This window comes from Octopus bimaculoides, chromosome 6 (assembly GCF_046866305.1).
Source record: "Octopus bimaculoides isolate indiv1 chromosome 6, ASM4686630v1, whole genome shotgun sequence".
NCBI lineage: Eukaryota > Metazoa > Mollusca > Cephalopoda > Octopoda > Octopodidae > Octopus > Octopus bimaculoides.
The window spans coordinates 89,032,600-89,048,952 of record NC_142933.1 but is presented as its reverse complement, the minus strand read 5'-3'; the positions used below and the strand labels follow the sequence as shown (position 1 = coordinate 89,048,952).

At 32.5% G+C, this 16,353-nt stretch overlaps 1 protein-coding gene across 17 annotated transcripts in view; it reads left to right on the top strand.

Moving 5' to 3' along the window:
- LOC106869356 (LIM and SH3 domain protein F42H10.3) overlaps positions 1-16,353 on the top strand; it is a 156,804-nt gene that overhangs the window by 117,344 nt on the left and 23,107 nt on the right. For 12 of the 17 annotated variants that reach the window (XM_089354227.1, XM_089354229.1, XM_089354220.1 and 9 more), the window contains 3 exons: positions 3,555-3,662; positions 8,827-9,001; positions 14,087-14,293. In XM_089354227.1, coding sequence (XP_089210353.1) covers positions 3,555-3,662; positions 8,827-9,001; positions 14,087-14,293 — 490 coding nt within the window. The remainder of the gene's footprint in view (positions 1-3,554; positions 3,663-8,826; positions 9,002-14,086; positions 14,294-16,353) is intronic. The other 5 variants (XM_089354228.1, XM_089354232.1, XM_089354226.1 and 2 more) reach the window with 1 other exon arrangement.

The following is a 16,353-nucleotide window of genomic DNA, read 5'->3' as shown; positions in this document are numbered from 1 at the left end:
TATACAGAAAGTTTTTAAAATAATGTACATTGAATGTATATTTATAAATATATATGCACACTCAAACACATATGCTGTTTTTTCCCCCTTTTATAAAAATCATTACTTATATAACATTTCTTTTCCTGTTTCTTAGGCCAAAACAGTTTTGATATTTGATGACAGAATTTTTAAACATTTCTATTAATTCCTTTTATTATTTTTTTATATTCACCTGTGATTTATTATTGATTTTAGGTTTTAGTCCATATCTATTTTAAAAAATTATTAAAATTTTATTGTCTTTCTGTTTGGTACTTACAAAAAACTTTTGCATTGAACACAGTTTTCTAAATCCAGGAGAGGTAAATGATTTCTCTAAATATACTTCTCCAAATGTCAATACAATGTAATGTTAAGTTGAATTGTTTGAAATGTGGTTCTCTGTATTTGTTGATGTGCTTCTGACTTATTTAATGAAAATAAATTGTTTTAGTCTTCCTTGTCCTAGTATATATATATATATATATATATATATATATATATATATATTTCTGTATTCTGTTTACCAAAGAAACTGATTAGTTTCATGTCTGTGGAAATTACTATTAACATTCACAGATGCATTATCGAAGTGATTTTACTAAACTGAAAGGGACAGCCACTCAAGTGACTGTGGAGTCTCTTGAAATGAAAAGACATGCTGAAAATGCCAAGAACCTCAGTGCGGTACTAACTCACTTAGTTTGGCTTGGTTGCTCCAGTTAGTCGTCTATTTTTTTTTTTTATCCCTCCCTTTCTGGTTTATCAAGATGCTAAATATTGATTACTCGAATTAAATTGATTACTTGAATTAAATTATCTAGAAACTTGACTAATTTTTTAATACATTAGCTTTCCTTAAAAATACACTTGATTTCAAAATGAATAAAAATAAAACCTATTACAAACCTTTTCCTCAACAATAAATCTGTTTTTGGTACAGTACTTCGAAATGTACCAGATAATGGAAACTGTACAGTTCTCTAGGGTTATTTATGAAATTAAGTTATTGGTAGAATCTAAAGGTTTTCTGGGTCTCTATAGATTGCTGGTAGGATTGGCTGCACAGTTCATTGTTTACTGAGTCTCTATAGATTGCTGGTAAGATTGACTGTATAATTCATTGAAGCCCTTTCATTATCAGAATGGGTCAGTTAACTGCTGTAATCTTTGATTGTTCACATGGCGAGACTCTATCAAGAGATTCATAGTTCATTTCCATTTGAATGCATTTCTTCAATCTAACTATAGTCATTTAGTGAAGACATGAATAAGTTTTCAATGTCATTCCTGTCCAGTATTAACTACTTTATCGTTTGAAGCATCAGTCATTTTTTCTAATTGAAAATTTTCCTCCCACGGAATATTTTTGTAGGATGTTTGTGTGTGGATATATAGCATTATAAAGGCTTTACAAAAGCATAGCCTTTACTTACAATGTGGTGAGTTATAGTCAAGTAGGCCAATTTGATCTAGGCAAATGTGGATAAACAGCCATTTACATACATATTGATGAAACTCTAAACTCTCTTTAAAACAAGGAAAACATTGACTTATGTGTTAAAAAAAGAAAGAACTGAAGCATCTGAATATTTTTAGTACTGATGTTAAACTTATCTTCTAACCGGAGGAAAGTAAATGTACCATTACTACAATTTCATTTACTAAGCTGATATCAGTCTAGCTTTGTTGCTATGGTATCAAAGGAGGCTGAACTGCTATAAAAATTTTGGAATTTCGAGAGATGGAGATGCTCTTAGTACAGTTCTTGTAATCATCTAATGAAGTATTTTTTTGAAAAATAGCTTATCAAGACAAGTTTTAAATGTTGTAGACTAAAAAAGATCAATTTGAATTTTATCAAGTAAATATCATTTGTAACCTTTTCAAAAGGCTTTCACTTTATTACATTACTATATGGTGTACTTAACTTAGTATCCCCTGAAATCTAGTGTATTTTTCCCCCTTTAAGCTCATTTTTCAAACATACCAAAGTTTTATGTGATAAAACGAATCTGCAGAAAACACTTAGGTTGCCGTGTTAAAAAATGTTTGAAATCTATTTTAGCATCAATTAGAAACTGCAGCAACTGAGCTGGACATCTATCCACCTAGAATCATGTTCTATTTGTAGAAATTGGTCTTAAAACAGCAGCTTCACATGTCTCAATGTTTAGTTTAACTTCTGTTTTTTTGACTGGTTTAGCTTTTTTCCAACATTTGTTTTTACTTTTTAGTTTTATTTATTGTACACATCCTTAATTTTAGCATTTGATGATTGGTATCATCTGTGAAAATAGGCAGACTCTAACATATTTGATTGTTTTAAAAGTTATTACCTGTTGGTCTCAATTTAATGAGGTACATACAGTTATTAGAATGTTCAAAGATCTATCACCAGTAGACAAATTGACAGTATTAGAGTACCTTCCTACCATCTTGAATGCAGATACTTGAGTTTTGTTTAATTGCTAAATTAATAGTTGTTTGTTCTTTATTTTGTTGCTGTGTGAGCTTATACTAGAATTTAAACAAAAATTTTTAATCTCTTTTCTCAATCTCTGCATGACTGTGTTGTGCTGGGAAGCAAATTACACTTAAGTCCACTATCAAACAACCAACTCGTTTCATAGAAGAGAACAGAGTATAATAATGTGTGGTAGTAAATGATTTCAATCTGGGATAGAAGTTCGTTAATTTCCAGAGGATATTAGGAATATACATGAACTGTTAAACCAAAGCCTTCAAAAATTAGATCCATTCAACAGTTAGTAATAATTTTTTTAATATTAGGCCTTAGAATTCTAGAGGGGAGCAAGTGAAATATATTTCAAGCGCATTAGCTACGTATTTGAAATGATTCCAAATAGAAATCCAATCTAGGATGTGCTCTTGATTCATCAAGTCTCCTGTATCACATTAAAATGGTCACTCCCCACCACATAGAGAGTAGCTGTTTTCAACAACCACTAGTATTAGCAACAATAAATAACACCTGGAAAATTTTCAGGTAGAAAAATTCCCATGGCTAAAGTGTTAAATGGTAAGTTGTTGTTGATTTGTTATCCCAGAGTTGCTTGATTCCTTAAATGTTTTAAAAGCTTTTGCAAACTTTGAATGTTTGGTTGAAGTATTACCAGTGCTAGCAGAGATCTGCACTTATTTCCTTGCAGTTGCAAAACTCATGTCATTTGCACAATAACCAAACAAATGCACTATTTATATTAAATTTCTTTATATAATTAAAATATTTTTGTATGAAAGTTTTCGTTACAAATACAAATATATTAATATATGTTTTTAAAAATAAAAACTAATTTTCTTTTTAAAAAAATTCCACTTAAAGAATGTAATTTTAACGGATCAGAATTTCCTTATACAGAGTTTTACAATTTTTTATAAAATGAAAAATAAATACAAAAGCAAACGTGCTCATTAAAAAAAAAAGAAAACCTTGTAATTTCAAAATTAAAGTTGCCTAAATGTTTTGAATCTTGGGATAGGGTTAAAGTTAAATTTATTGACTTCTGCAGATTCAGTATCACAGTGACTTTGAAAAGCAGAAAGGGTCTGCAGCGAAATTGACAGCAGATTCTATGGAGATGAAGAGACATCTGGAAAATGCCAAGAATGCCAGCATGGTACTGAGTGTTGTCTTGCTCACTCAGCTTCATTACTGTCCATTCATCATCATTTCCATCTTAATTTAGCATACATACAACAGGAGCTAAGTTTAGACTTCTAATTTTCAAATATAGTAATTTAGCCCTTCTCATTTTGAAGTTTGATTTGTTTTTTTCCCCCCCTTTCAAAGTGTCTTCTTGCATAATTTATTTTTATTTTAGGAATAATTTTCTTCAAAACCAAAAGGGATTATCTAATAATTTTATGATCTTATTTAATGCTACTTGGATTATTTTAAATCTTTTATAACTTGATTCTTAGGTTCATGATTTCATAAAAAAATTGACCATGTGATTGAGAAGTTGTGACTTTGTAGTTGTGACCCCCCTCCTCTCTCCATTGTGTGATACTTTGAGCAAAGTATCTTCTATTACGATCAGAACCATATGAAGTAAGTTTGGTAGTGAAAAACTGTGAAGCCTACTAGGTTACTGTGTGTGCATGCAAGATGGTCAAAATTAGTACATCAAATGAAAATACTTCATGATATTAGTTCCACCCCGTTAGAAACCACTTAGCTTAATAGTACAGAGCACTCAGCTGGTATCTGAGAGGTGACAGGGTTTGATTCTCTATAGCCACCTGCTGGCAACTTTTTAAGACACTGAGCTGGCAAAATGCTTAGTGGTATTTTGGCCATTTTCACATTTTGAGTTTAAATTCTGTAGATGTCAGTTTTGCCTTTCATTCTTTCAGGGTTGATAAAATAAGTACCAGTTGAGCACTGGGGTTGAGTAATTGACTATCTCCATCCCCTAAAACTTAAGGCATTGTGCCTATAGTAGAAAGGAATATTAGTTCCTCTCAAGTTATGCCCCTTCGTGCCAAGGTCAGTTTGTCTTTTGATTCTCTCCAAGGTCAGTAAAAATAAGCATCAGATAAAATATTGGAAACTAAAACCCTTGAAAGTGGTACCATAGTACAACTGCAGTTCAGTCACCAAAACTAATAATAAAAAAAATAAACAGCTCCTGTTGTTAGATTACATGTTCATTTTTTTTGTTTTAGTCATCATTCTTTTGTAAAAACTCTGATGAAAATTAAAAAAAAAATATAGCAATAAAAAAGAAAGAAAAAATAAGTTAGTGGGAAACCAATTTCTTCTAGATTTCATTCCTTATTATATTATAGGACCAATAATGTATTGGAAAAGCTAAACTCAATGGCTGCAAACAATGTCTGGTTTCATTTAAGATCATTAGATTGTCACTAAGTATGTTTTAAGAGCTGAAACTGACATTGACCATAATAATCTGGAGTCAGTTATGACCTCAAGGTCAGCATCTCCATGACATAACTGATGAGGTTTTCTACTTAAGTGAAACCTTTTGACAGTAAAGGGAGAGAGATGAGAATCTTATATTATGCAAGTGGTAATAGCTATCCAAGTGATAGTAATACACATCAGACATGTATGTATACAAGTATAGTGCTAATATCCATGTATTTTGTATATTTATGGAAAAGGAGGGTAGGTGGGAGACAACTAGGTATCTGCCAGTTGATGAGCAATATTGTTTTTTTTTCTCTTTGTTCCTTAGTGGCAGTTCATATCTTGGTTTATTTTATGTACATATTTATTCTGAGTGGGCCAATCCATCAATTTGCCATTTTTGTACTAGAAAGAAGATTCTACTTCAAGGATATATATAATTTGCAGACACAAATGCAACCAGTTGAAAGCTCCGCCTATTGGATACTGGTAGCACTTTGTATTTGATATGATATGATGTGTCTTGCTATGTTTTAAAATTCAGGCTTCCCTTTTTAAATAGTATTTTAAATAATCACTCTTGTTATTTTTGTTCCTTATTAAGATGGTTTTGTTTCCTTTAGTGTAAAACAGTATGTGGCTTTGACTCCAAAGAGTTAATCCTATTTTAACTATTTCATTTGATTAATCTCTGTGATTAAATAGACAGGTATTTATTTTAATGTTCAGATTTAGAAGCATTATCTTTGTTCAATTTAAAGTCGCTTTAGACTATATTTAATTTAATTGAATTAATATCTATTTCAAAAGAATTACATTTTCTATTAAGATGAAGTCGTTTTAAGAAAACCATCACATATTTTTGATGAAGAGTATCTTGATTGCCATTTATGTATTGTGGTTGGTGGGGGATATTTCCCAGTTCTCATTAAAAATCTGTTGGGTATCGTCTACTTGTAAGCCAGTCAGCTATATATCTCCAGTGTTTATGTATCTCAAATTATAACTACAGTTTTTAAGAATAACTGGATCATTGTTCTATTCTCTCATTTCAAGAAGTTTATTAGTAGTTTTATAAACTTGAAAGTGTTAAATTAATTACTTACTTCAGTATGGGATTAACCCTTTTGTTACCATATTTCTGTTGAGATGCTCCGTGTTTCTTTCAATTAATTTTAAATATAACAAAGAATTTAGTAAAATAACTTAGTTATTAAGCTAGTGTCAGGAACATAAACTGGGACTAAGGTTTGGTGGAAGATTTTAATTCAAAACTTTTGAAAACAAGACATTTGTACTATAGAGCCAGTGGCGGTTTCAGGCGGGTTGGTATCAAAAGGGTTAATTTCAGAAACCACATTGCTTCTCCGCCACCAAATAATTAATAGAATGCCGGTGTTGTTTAGATAAGCTCTTGTATGTTGTAAGTCCAAATCCTGTCTGGATTGATTTTTACCTGTCACTCTTCTAAGGTCAGTGAAATAAAAATTCATTTGATTAAATTTAAAGACACCTTCAAATTTGGGGTTTGTGCTGATGTTAGAAATGAGTGTTATTGTTTCGATGGAGGAAAAAGGGTGTCATCTAAGACCATTGCAGAACCTTCCCTAGCCTGCTGGGGGTTGGCATGGGTAAGTTTTGGCTTGAATTTCTGTTATCTGGAGATGAGTGAAGGATTTTTAGGTATGAGACAGTAGGGATGATAAGAGGGGTAAAGGCGTCTACTTGAGGTAGATTTGAGGAGTGGTGATATGGAGAATGTTAGTTCAGAGAAGTAGAGGTCATTGTAGTAGTAGATAGTTATCTCTGTATGTCATGAGGCCTCACCAGAATCTCTCGAACCAGCTCTGTTTTCTGCCATTGTTCTGGTCTCATTCCAGCTTCTTCACCCTGTTTGTCTCCTTTCTTTGTCAGTAGTCCTTTGCCATGTGGTTTTAGGGCACCCTGTTGCTCTTTTTTTCCACAGGATATCACTTTGGTGCCACCATACAATCACTTTCTTTATCTTGTCTGAGGACATGTCTAACCTAGTTCCAGTGTATGTATGATAGGTAAACAGTTCTAGTTTACTGCCAGTCAATCAGATTACCTTTAAGGTGGGGTATGGCCCTGTATATATTGTAGCATCATCATCTTGCAGATAGGAGCAATGAGTCTTTGCTAATCTGCCAACTACTGGATATCATATTTTTTCCTAATTATTGAAATATTTCTGACTTTATAGTGGTTCAATTCTTGAATCCTACTGATTTTTATTTATAAAGGTGCTGAATTAATGTTTGAGTTTGGAGTCTGTAGCAAGGCTAAGCTTATGACTTTATTTGTGCTCATTCAGCACTCATTCAATCCAACCATTTGTGAGGTACAAATAACTTTAGACTCTAAAGCTACCATAAAGAAACAACAACAGCATACAAACAAACCATTCTTGGTACAAGACTTTAACAATAAATGAAAATCAAGAACATTTTCATGGAGATCTAATTTGTCCAACATCGAGGTAAAATGGAAAATACACAGCTGGTGGTATTATAAACTAATGACTCGGTAAAGATGCTTAGTAATGAAATTTCTAATCTTATCAGAAAAGAATGACATAGCAGTTACTATTTTTATATATCTTAATTTCTTGAGAGCTGGGATTTTATTTTTGTGGCTGAATTTTTGCAGATGGGAAGTCAAACTGCAAATTCAAGCTGATTCAATTTTCCATTAGAAATTTTAGAAGAAAGTAAACTTGTGTTTGTGGTTAGTTGAATATGATGTATAGTAACAAATTTTATTGAAATAAATTGCAGCATCTTAGATAATTGGTCTTCTGGTTTATATTAAGTTTAAAACTTGAATTTGTAGTGAGTTAATTTTTGTTGGTTGTTTTTTCTTATGGTTATTATTAATATTTATTGACATTATCTGATTACTAGACAAGTGTAAAATGGGGTCTTAGAACCAAACATATACATTAGCTTTACTTAATTCAGTTCATTTTTAGTAATATATTTATTGGGATTAGATTCAAGTGTTGTTAATTAGTCCACAGTCAGCTCTGATCAAGTAGAACTACAATCAAAAATATTCCAACTGTGACTTGTTTATGTGTGTATATATCTATATATATATATATTTATCTCCAGAATTACATTGTTCCATATATCCTATTCTTAATATTCTAGGGTGATATTTAAGGGAATTTAGCTGCTATTACTTGCAGGTTGAATGACTCGTAGTGCTTACCTCATTGGCTCATAGATTCTAGTGTAGAGACATTTTATATTGTTTTCATAATGTAATAAATTGAAATTTTTGTTACAGGTATTCCTGAAGAACTCTAGTTAAAATAATTCTTTTAATGACTCTGCCTATCTGCATATCTCATTGCAAATCCTGTCAGTTTTATTTGATACTCCACTTAGACAGAGGCATTGCTGTGTGGCTAAGAGTAGGTTCTGTCCCACTCTGCAACATCTTGGGCTGGTACCTTCTTCAGTTGCCTTGGGCTGGCCAATCTCTTATGAGTGAATTTCACTGATGGAAACTATTGATTCCATTGTGTGTGAAAGAGAGTGTTGATATTGACATTTCTTGTTGACACTATTATCCATTACTTTATGCTTTTAAAGACCTGTGGAGTATAAAAATCCCTTACCCCAAAATAGGTGAGGGTTGGTGACAGGAAGAGCATCTGGTTGTAAAATCCTGTGTTAAGAGCGAGTCGTGTCGAGGTCATGTTAGCATGGAAAAATGGACACTAAAATTGAACAAGCCATGTAATCAGTTTAAATCTTTATTACAGGTATTCCTGAACTTTCATAGCTGAAGTAACTCTATCACCAATTCTGCCCATCTACATAGCTTTATTGTAAACCATATTCTGTATTTTATTGAGTACTTCCTTATTTACCTTTCAGATTAAATATCATGAAGATTTTGAGAAATCGAAAGGAAAATTCATCACCATTGCTGATGATCCAGAATTGCAACGCATCAAGCAGAATACTCAGATTCAGAGTGAGATCAGCTATAAGGGTATCAAACAAACCCGGGATTTTATGGAACAACGACGACCAGATCAAGCTGCTCAGGGTAACATATACCATTTCTTCTTGTTTTCAATGATGCACATTTCGTTTTTAATATCTAAATAATCCTGTTTAATTTTGAGGGAGTTTTCTTATGGTGAGCAATAATATTGAATGGTTTAACATTGCTGACTTGCAATAAACAGGGCTTTGTTCAAGTTCTTATTTCAATTTTATTATAACTCTATCAGACAAGCAAATAAAACTGAATAGTTTATCAAAACTCACAGTTTACGCCTATCTACATCTTATGCACTATTCTGTCCAGTTTTGTTTGTTTGTTTGATAATGGAGAATAAAAAAATAAAAACACATTTTCTCTAAACTAAGAAAGTTAAATAATTTTTCTTTACACTGCACCAGCATAGATTGTAGCCCACTGGTAGCAGCTAGTAAAAGTGTAAGTTTATATGTTGAGATGTGGACACTCATGTAACATTTCGCTGCAGCACCTCCTGTATATTTTCTGCAACTCTGCACAGTTGCCAAGTTATCTGTTTTGGTAGATTAAACCCTTATCTGTGTAGGTTTGGAAGAAGAAAAAAATTGACACTAAATGAAATGAAGTTGGTATCAATTTACAATTATACATTTCGTATTAATACTAATAGTCTTATATTAGCATGAAGCCTAAGGCTTTTAGAGGAACTAAAAGGGAAGCTGTGATATTCATGTTCTTTCCTAAACATTAAGTAGAGAAATTGTTCCAACCAGTTTTGTAAAGCTAAATCATGGACTTGGTATCTGTTTGCTATCAACTGTGGTATATAAATGTGTTATTCACCTCTAAAATGGATTGAACTATTGAATCTTCCATAAATAACCCTTTGACATTGAGGTTACTCTCTGAAATGTAATACTCATTTGTTCACATTGATTTAAATCATACGTTATCTTGTAGCTTGAGATTTTGACAATGTGATTGTTAATTTTTAGAATGACATTATAGGATATGTGTGAGAGGCCAGATCTGGGCTTTTTGAACATTAAACAGAATATATAGGCAAGATATGGCCTGTTTAAATGCTAAAGGGATAAGCTGTAGCCTCTACTATAGCTGAAACAATAACCCAACTTTCAGTGACATAATCACAGTTGTAGCTTGCAATAAACCTTTCCGTCATATATGAATTATAACAAACCAACGAAATATTTCTCTTTAATAAACCTGTTAAGAAATTTCCAATATTTATAAAAATTCAAAATATTTTGAACACTGTTCTGTATTTAACCCTTTCATATCCTAGAATACCTCAATTAAATCAAAACTTCAGTTTAAATAACCTTTTTATATTTTTACTCCACGCCATGGTCTGCTTTTTTAACTGCTACCTCTAAACAAGATCTGTCTTACAAGAGGTAATTTGGCTATGAAGGGGTTACTTTAGTTAAATGTTGACCTCTGTTTCCTTTTTGGCACTTGTGTGTTTCAACACTAATTCCTATATAACCTGATATTATTTTACTGTTTATATATTGGAGCAAGCTTATTTTGTCTATATTTCGCTTTAAAATACTGTTATTATTTTGCCATACTCAACACCCAAATGACAATAATTTTGATTTTATTTCAATTAAAAAACAAAAAAAAAAAAACTGAAACAAATATTTTCAGTTTTCCGTCAAAAATAATTTTTCTGATTTTTGTTTTTTTTGTAAATTAAATTCATAAAGAATATTTTCTTTTTTGATATTTCAATTTAATTTTTTTTCATCTTTGTTTATATTTTCGAAATTCAGACTAACAAATTTGGGTGTTGATATTCTTTGCCAATAAAGCTCAATTCATTGTCAGTGTGATGTTAGTTGCATGTGTTACCTTCACCCCTTCCCCCATTGTTTTAAGTACTCTCTTAAGCTTAATGTTATCCCAAATCAAAAGATAAATTGCTACATTTCCATTGTTTGATCATAGTACTTTACTCTTCCTTCTGCTTATTAGTAATTACTGGTAGCCTTGAATTAACATGTTTAGCTTTATAGTTGGACTTAATTAATACTCTTGACTTGTATGTGGCCTGGCCTTGTCTCCCCTTCTCTCTCTCTGTCTCGCACGTTCTCTAGCTAACACATCCAGTGACTCGTAGTGTGGTTTTCTTCCCTTCTATTTCAGAAGCTATTAGATATTGTTTTAGGTAAAGTACAGCTTATAGCTTAGCAATTTGAAAGCAAGTTAGTGTGTGTTTGTGTCTGTCTCTCTTATCTTTTGGACATTTCTTAAGTGTTACAGCCTTCAAACATAGATTTAGAAAAGGTTATTATTAGAAGATTAAAATGCAGCTCATTGTGTGTGTGTGTGATAACTCACAAATTATCTAATGCATTAAATAATTGCAAGGAACATTGCATTCTTTTACTTTTTGCAATCATTGGACTGGTGCCATGTTGTGGTGCCATTTTCAAGGATCTTGGTCAATCGTATCAACACTAGTACTTCAGCTTGGGACTTATTTTATTGATCTTTTTCTATCAAATGGCTGAATTGCCTTTCTGACATAAAGGGATGCAGCTTAACACACCAGTTTACATAAGTAAGCTTAAAATGGTTGGTAGGAGTCTCTCTCTCTCTCACACACACACACACACACACCCACCCACCCACACACACGTGTATGTGCACATGCATGCACACACGTTTCCCTCCACACATACACATGACAGGTTTTTGTACAGTTTCTATCTACCGAATTTCACTCACATGGCATTTATACAAAGACAGGATGGTCATAGCTGGAATATCTTTGATCATAAGTCTTCTGTATTTGAACTGAGGAGAAGCTAAATATAATCAACAAGAATATACCCTCCTGGTTTTTTTTTTTTTTTTTAATATTTTTGCTCCTATGCTCTTTTGTTAGTTCTTGAGATTGATTTATCTTGTCCAAGAAGAAAGTGACTTAGAGCTAGCTGATCAAATAGAATATTTACAAATTGGTAAATCCTCTGGAACTTGATATCAGTTTCCAGAAACAGTTCTGTACCATTGCCAACAAGATTGGTTTATTCTACTTTAAGACTTGGCATTCATTTTCTGTTGGAAAACAGTGGTTTGAAACAACAGTTCTGTCTGCTAACCAGTCTCTTCATAATTAAAACAGTTTGTTGGTTCTTCTTTCATCTTCAATGGATGTATTTAATAATAGTTGAAAGTAACAAGCACTCTTCTAAAGAAACAAAACTTTTATTTATTTATATGGAGGCATAGACATTGTGTGGTGGAGGTATATGGCTTAGTGGTTATGGTGTTTGACTCATGATCATACAATTATGGTTTCAATTCCTGAACTGGGAGATGCATTGTGTTCTTTAATAAAATGCTTCATTTCATGTCCTTTTTAGGAAGGGGTATATATGGCGGAGAAACCAGGAAACTAGTTCTGTGCTCCTTACTGAGTAATCTGGACTAACCAATGTCTTGAATAATTTTAATAAACAGAAACTAAACAGACGCCTGTTATAGTGTGTGTGTGTGTGTGTGTGTGTGTGTGTGTGTGTGTGTGTGTGTGTGTGTGTGTGTGTGTGTGTGTCTCCATTTGATTGCCAGTGTTGTCTTGTTTACATCCCTTTAGCTTAGTGGATTAGTAAAAAAGGGCATGACACAATGTGCACTAGATTTTGAAAAAAGGTGCTGAGCTCAGTTTGATTGACTTGCTACATGAAAGTGGTTCTCCAGAAGGACCAGTAAAAGAACAAAAGAATATTTTGTTCTATTTTTGAGTATCTTATATTCTTTGTAATAATTTTGACTTGTAGTCACTGAAATTTAGTTCTTTAAAACTTCTGGGAAGAATGTCCATATGTTACTTTTTACTTGTTTCAATTATTGGACTGTGGCCATGCTGGGGCACAGCCTTGAAGGGTTTAATTGAACAAATGAATTCCAGTGCATCTATTGGTTTCTTATACTGAACCACTTTGTTACAGGATGCGAACAAACACCAGTTGTCAAGTGGAGGCAGAGGTGGTAACACACACACACACACACACACACACACACGATTATTTAATATTCATGTTGCTGTGGGTTGGATGGTTTGACAGGGTCTAATGTGTCTAATGACTGCATCAAACTCCAATATCTGCTTTGGCATGGTGATTTAAAGGCTGGATGCCCTTCCTAATGCCAACCACTTTACAACATTTGTGTGTGTGTATACACACGCATGTTGTAAAGTGGTTGACATTAGAAAGGGTATCGCATGCACACACAACACACACACACACACACACACACACACACACACACACAGTTATCATCTTCCAAATTCACTCATAAGGCATTGGTCAGCCCAGGGCTATAGTAGAAAATACTTGACCAAGGTGCTGCACAGTGGGACTGAACTTGAAACAACATGGTTGCAGTATAAGCGTCTTAGCCTGAAGCTGTGCCTCCATGTATGGTAATTATTTCTTTTTACTGTAGGATTTAGTTTTAAATATGCTGGATATAATGCCCCTCTGTTTTATCTCTGTAGCAAAGTCAGAATATAGATAAGCATACTACTCTGAAGAATTTAATCTCAGCTTGTTCAGTTTAGATCTGTTTTATTATTATTATTTATTATTTTTACTGTTATTTTATCTTATTTTGTGGTACAGTTCTTTTTTTCTTCTTCTTCTTTTCACTTTTCTTTTTTAAATAATGCATATCTCTCTCTCATTGGATGATATTCTTAGAAGGAAACACTATCTGCACATCATTTCAGCCATTAAAGGGTGTAGATTATTGATTTCAATGTGGTTTTCTGATAGCAAGCTGAACATAATATACACTGTGTCTGCAAAGGAGTTAATGTTTGGTCTTGTAGTAATTTATCTTATTCACATTTAACTTAATAATTTTATAACCAAGCAATAAATCCTTATGTAAGCCCCCACCTCCGTCACACCCCACTCCAGAATCAGATCATCATGAATTAATATCAACTATACATCACTGTGCCACTGATAGAAAGCTTTGTATGCAGTTCTCTTCACATTGTTTTCTTTTTTTTTTTTAAATCTTGGAGAGACTTTTCATTTGCATGCAGCCTAATTGCCTTACCAATGTTAGCTTGACTTTGTTCTGTTGCATTGACCTCTTTGGTAGATGGTCTTCCTCCTCCTCCTCCTATGTCTTCTACTACTACTACTGCTGCAGCTGGTGGAGGTGGTAGTGGGGTCCCCACAATTGGCAGCATTGGGCGACCTGGTAGGATCAGTGACTACGACCCCTACCAAGAGAATTCATCCTTCAACTCCCCATACTCTGCTAAGTCCCAGGCCACTACCATTTATGATTCTAGAATTGGACAAGGTGAGTCTGGAAACCAAACATTTATCAGTTAAATATTTTAATAAATCTCAATGTTGGTTGTCAGTAAGTTTCTTTTGAATTCTGTTATAGAATATTGTCAGCAATATTCTATTTGTATGATACACACATTCACACACAACAGCAAATTATAAACTCTTCTGTAAACTTTATTGTTCTGAATATAACAACACAGAATTCATTGACAATTCACTGTATTTAAAAAACAAGATTTTCTGGGGGGAAAAAGGAAAAAAACTTTTATCTTTCCATAAATATATAAAACAGTTTCTATTCTAAGTCAAATGTGTAGAAGAATAGCTAATATATAAAATTAGTTTTAGAATGGCTAACTAAGAATGAAGTCAAAATGTTGCCATTAAAATATTTTTTTTTCTTTTATTTCTTCAAGTTAACAGAAATCCATTTAGCTGGCATTTTCTATTTTTTATCACTGAAATGTTTTAAGACTGCTCTTGTCGAGATTTAATGTCAAAGAAACGCAGACAATGAATATGCTGAACTTGAAGCAGTTCTTAAGAATGTTAAATCTCGATGAGACAGTGACAATAATTTGTTGCATTTGTGGGATTTATTCCAAGATATACTGTAAAATGATTGCCTTAACCCCATTCACCTTCTCTGGATTTTTACTCAGGGCAACTGAGAAAGTGTAGTGAGCTGAATATGGCGCATTGCAATACCTGCTTTTCTCTATCCTCCATAACAGTCCTGCCATAATCAATTTTGTCAATCTCACCAGGGTTGATACCACAAGCATTAAGCAAACTAAAGTCATGTTGACTCACCCCTTCCTCTCATATAAATCAATTGACCCTATATATAAACATTTTGGTAGCCTTTTATGTGTTACGAATAATGGAGCTGCTGCCATTTTGTTAATGATAAATGGGGTAAGATGAGAAAAGGGCATCTACATGCTTTTAGTAAACATTGTCTACTCAAAGAGTGTCTCTTTTGTATCAGTGTTGTGTTCCTTTACTGCACTGACAGAACCTGCCTATCACTTAGCACTACCTTTCCATGCATTTCTTCTGCAATATGCACTTGGTGGTATTTGGGGTTTTTGTATTTTCATATTTTGTTCCTAATTACTTTTCATTGGTGAAAAATCTTCATTTCACTGTACTTAAAATTTTCTAATTATTATTAATATGTAACACTATATGTTAGAAATAACTTTTAAAATTTACTGCTCTGTATCTTATAAATCTATTTATAATTGGCAAAAAGAAAAAAAAAAATGTGGAGATTTTGTAATTCAAATTGCTATAAAAACATGCTATTAAATACTACCCTAGAATTCTGTAATATAGAATATATGTACATATTAACTGAAAGCCTTTAAGCAGTTGCTTGACTTGCTAGAAATAACAACTAAATGTCCCTAAAGCCACAAACCCTGCTGTCTTATGTGGTCCTAAATTTACTGTCTATGAAAAAACTTTGAGATTGTTATGACTGGATTGCCTTTGATCATAGTTCTATCTGATCAGGACCAAGCTGGAAGTAAACAGCAACACTTATTTCAGAGTTATTTCATTGTTGCATACTTAATTCACTTTGGTTTTTTTTTTTTTTTTTTTTTTGATAACCCAAATTAATAAATTAAATTAATTTAGCATATACTAAATTAACCATTTTGGGATTATAAAGAAATATCTATTATTCATAAAAATGTATTCATTCTACACTAAAACATCTATTCTAGCACTAATGAATTAAACTTTATTATACTTACAAATGGAATATTATTTAATAGATCTTCTATTACAACTATGTGTATCATACAATGTTCATATAAATATGTAGCATTTTATGTTTAATGTCTGTGGTTTGAGACAAAAAGTTGCATCTTTGATAAGTTTTTTATAGTTTTTTAGAAAATATACACTGTCTGATAAAAATGTATACGCACTTCTTTTATTTGTTAATTGTGAGATCCTTGGTAGGATCTTATTTATAAGTTGATTTTGAATCCTTTGTGATTATCATATATAAAGAATATGAAAGAACCCATCAATCCCTCTGGTCATTATTGG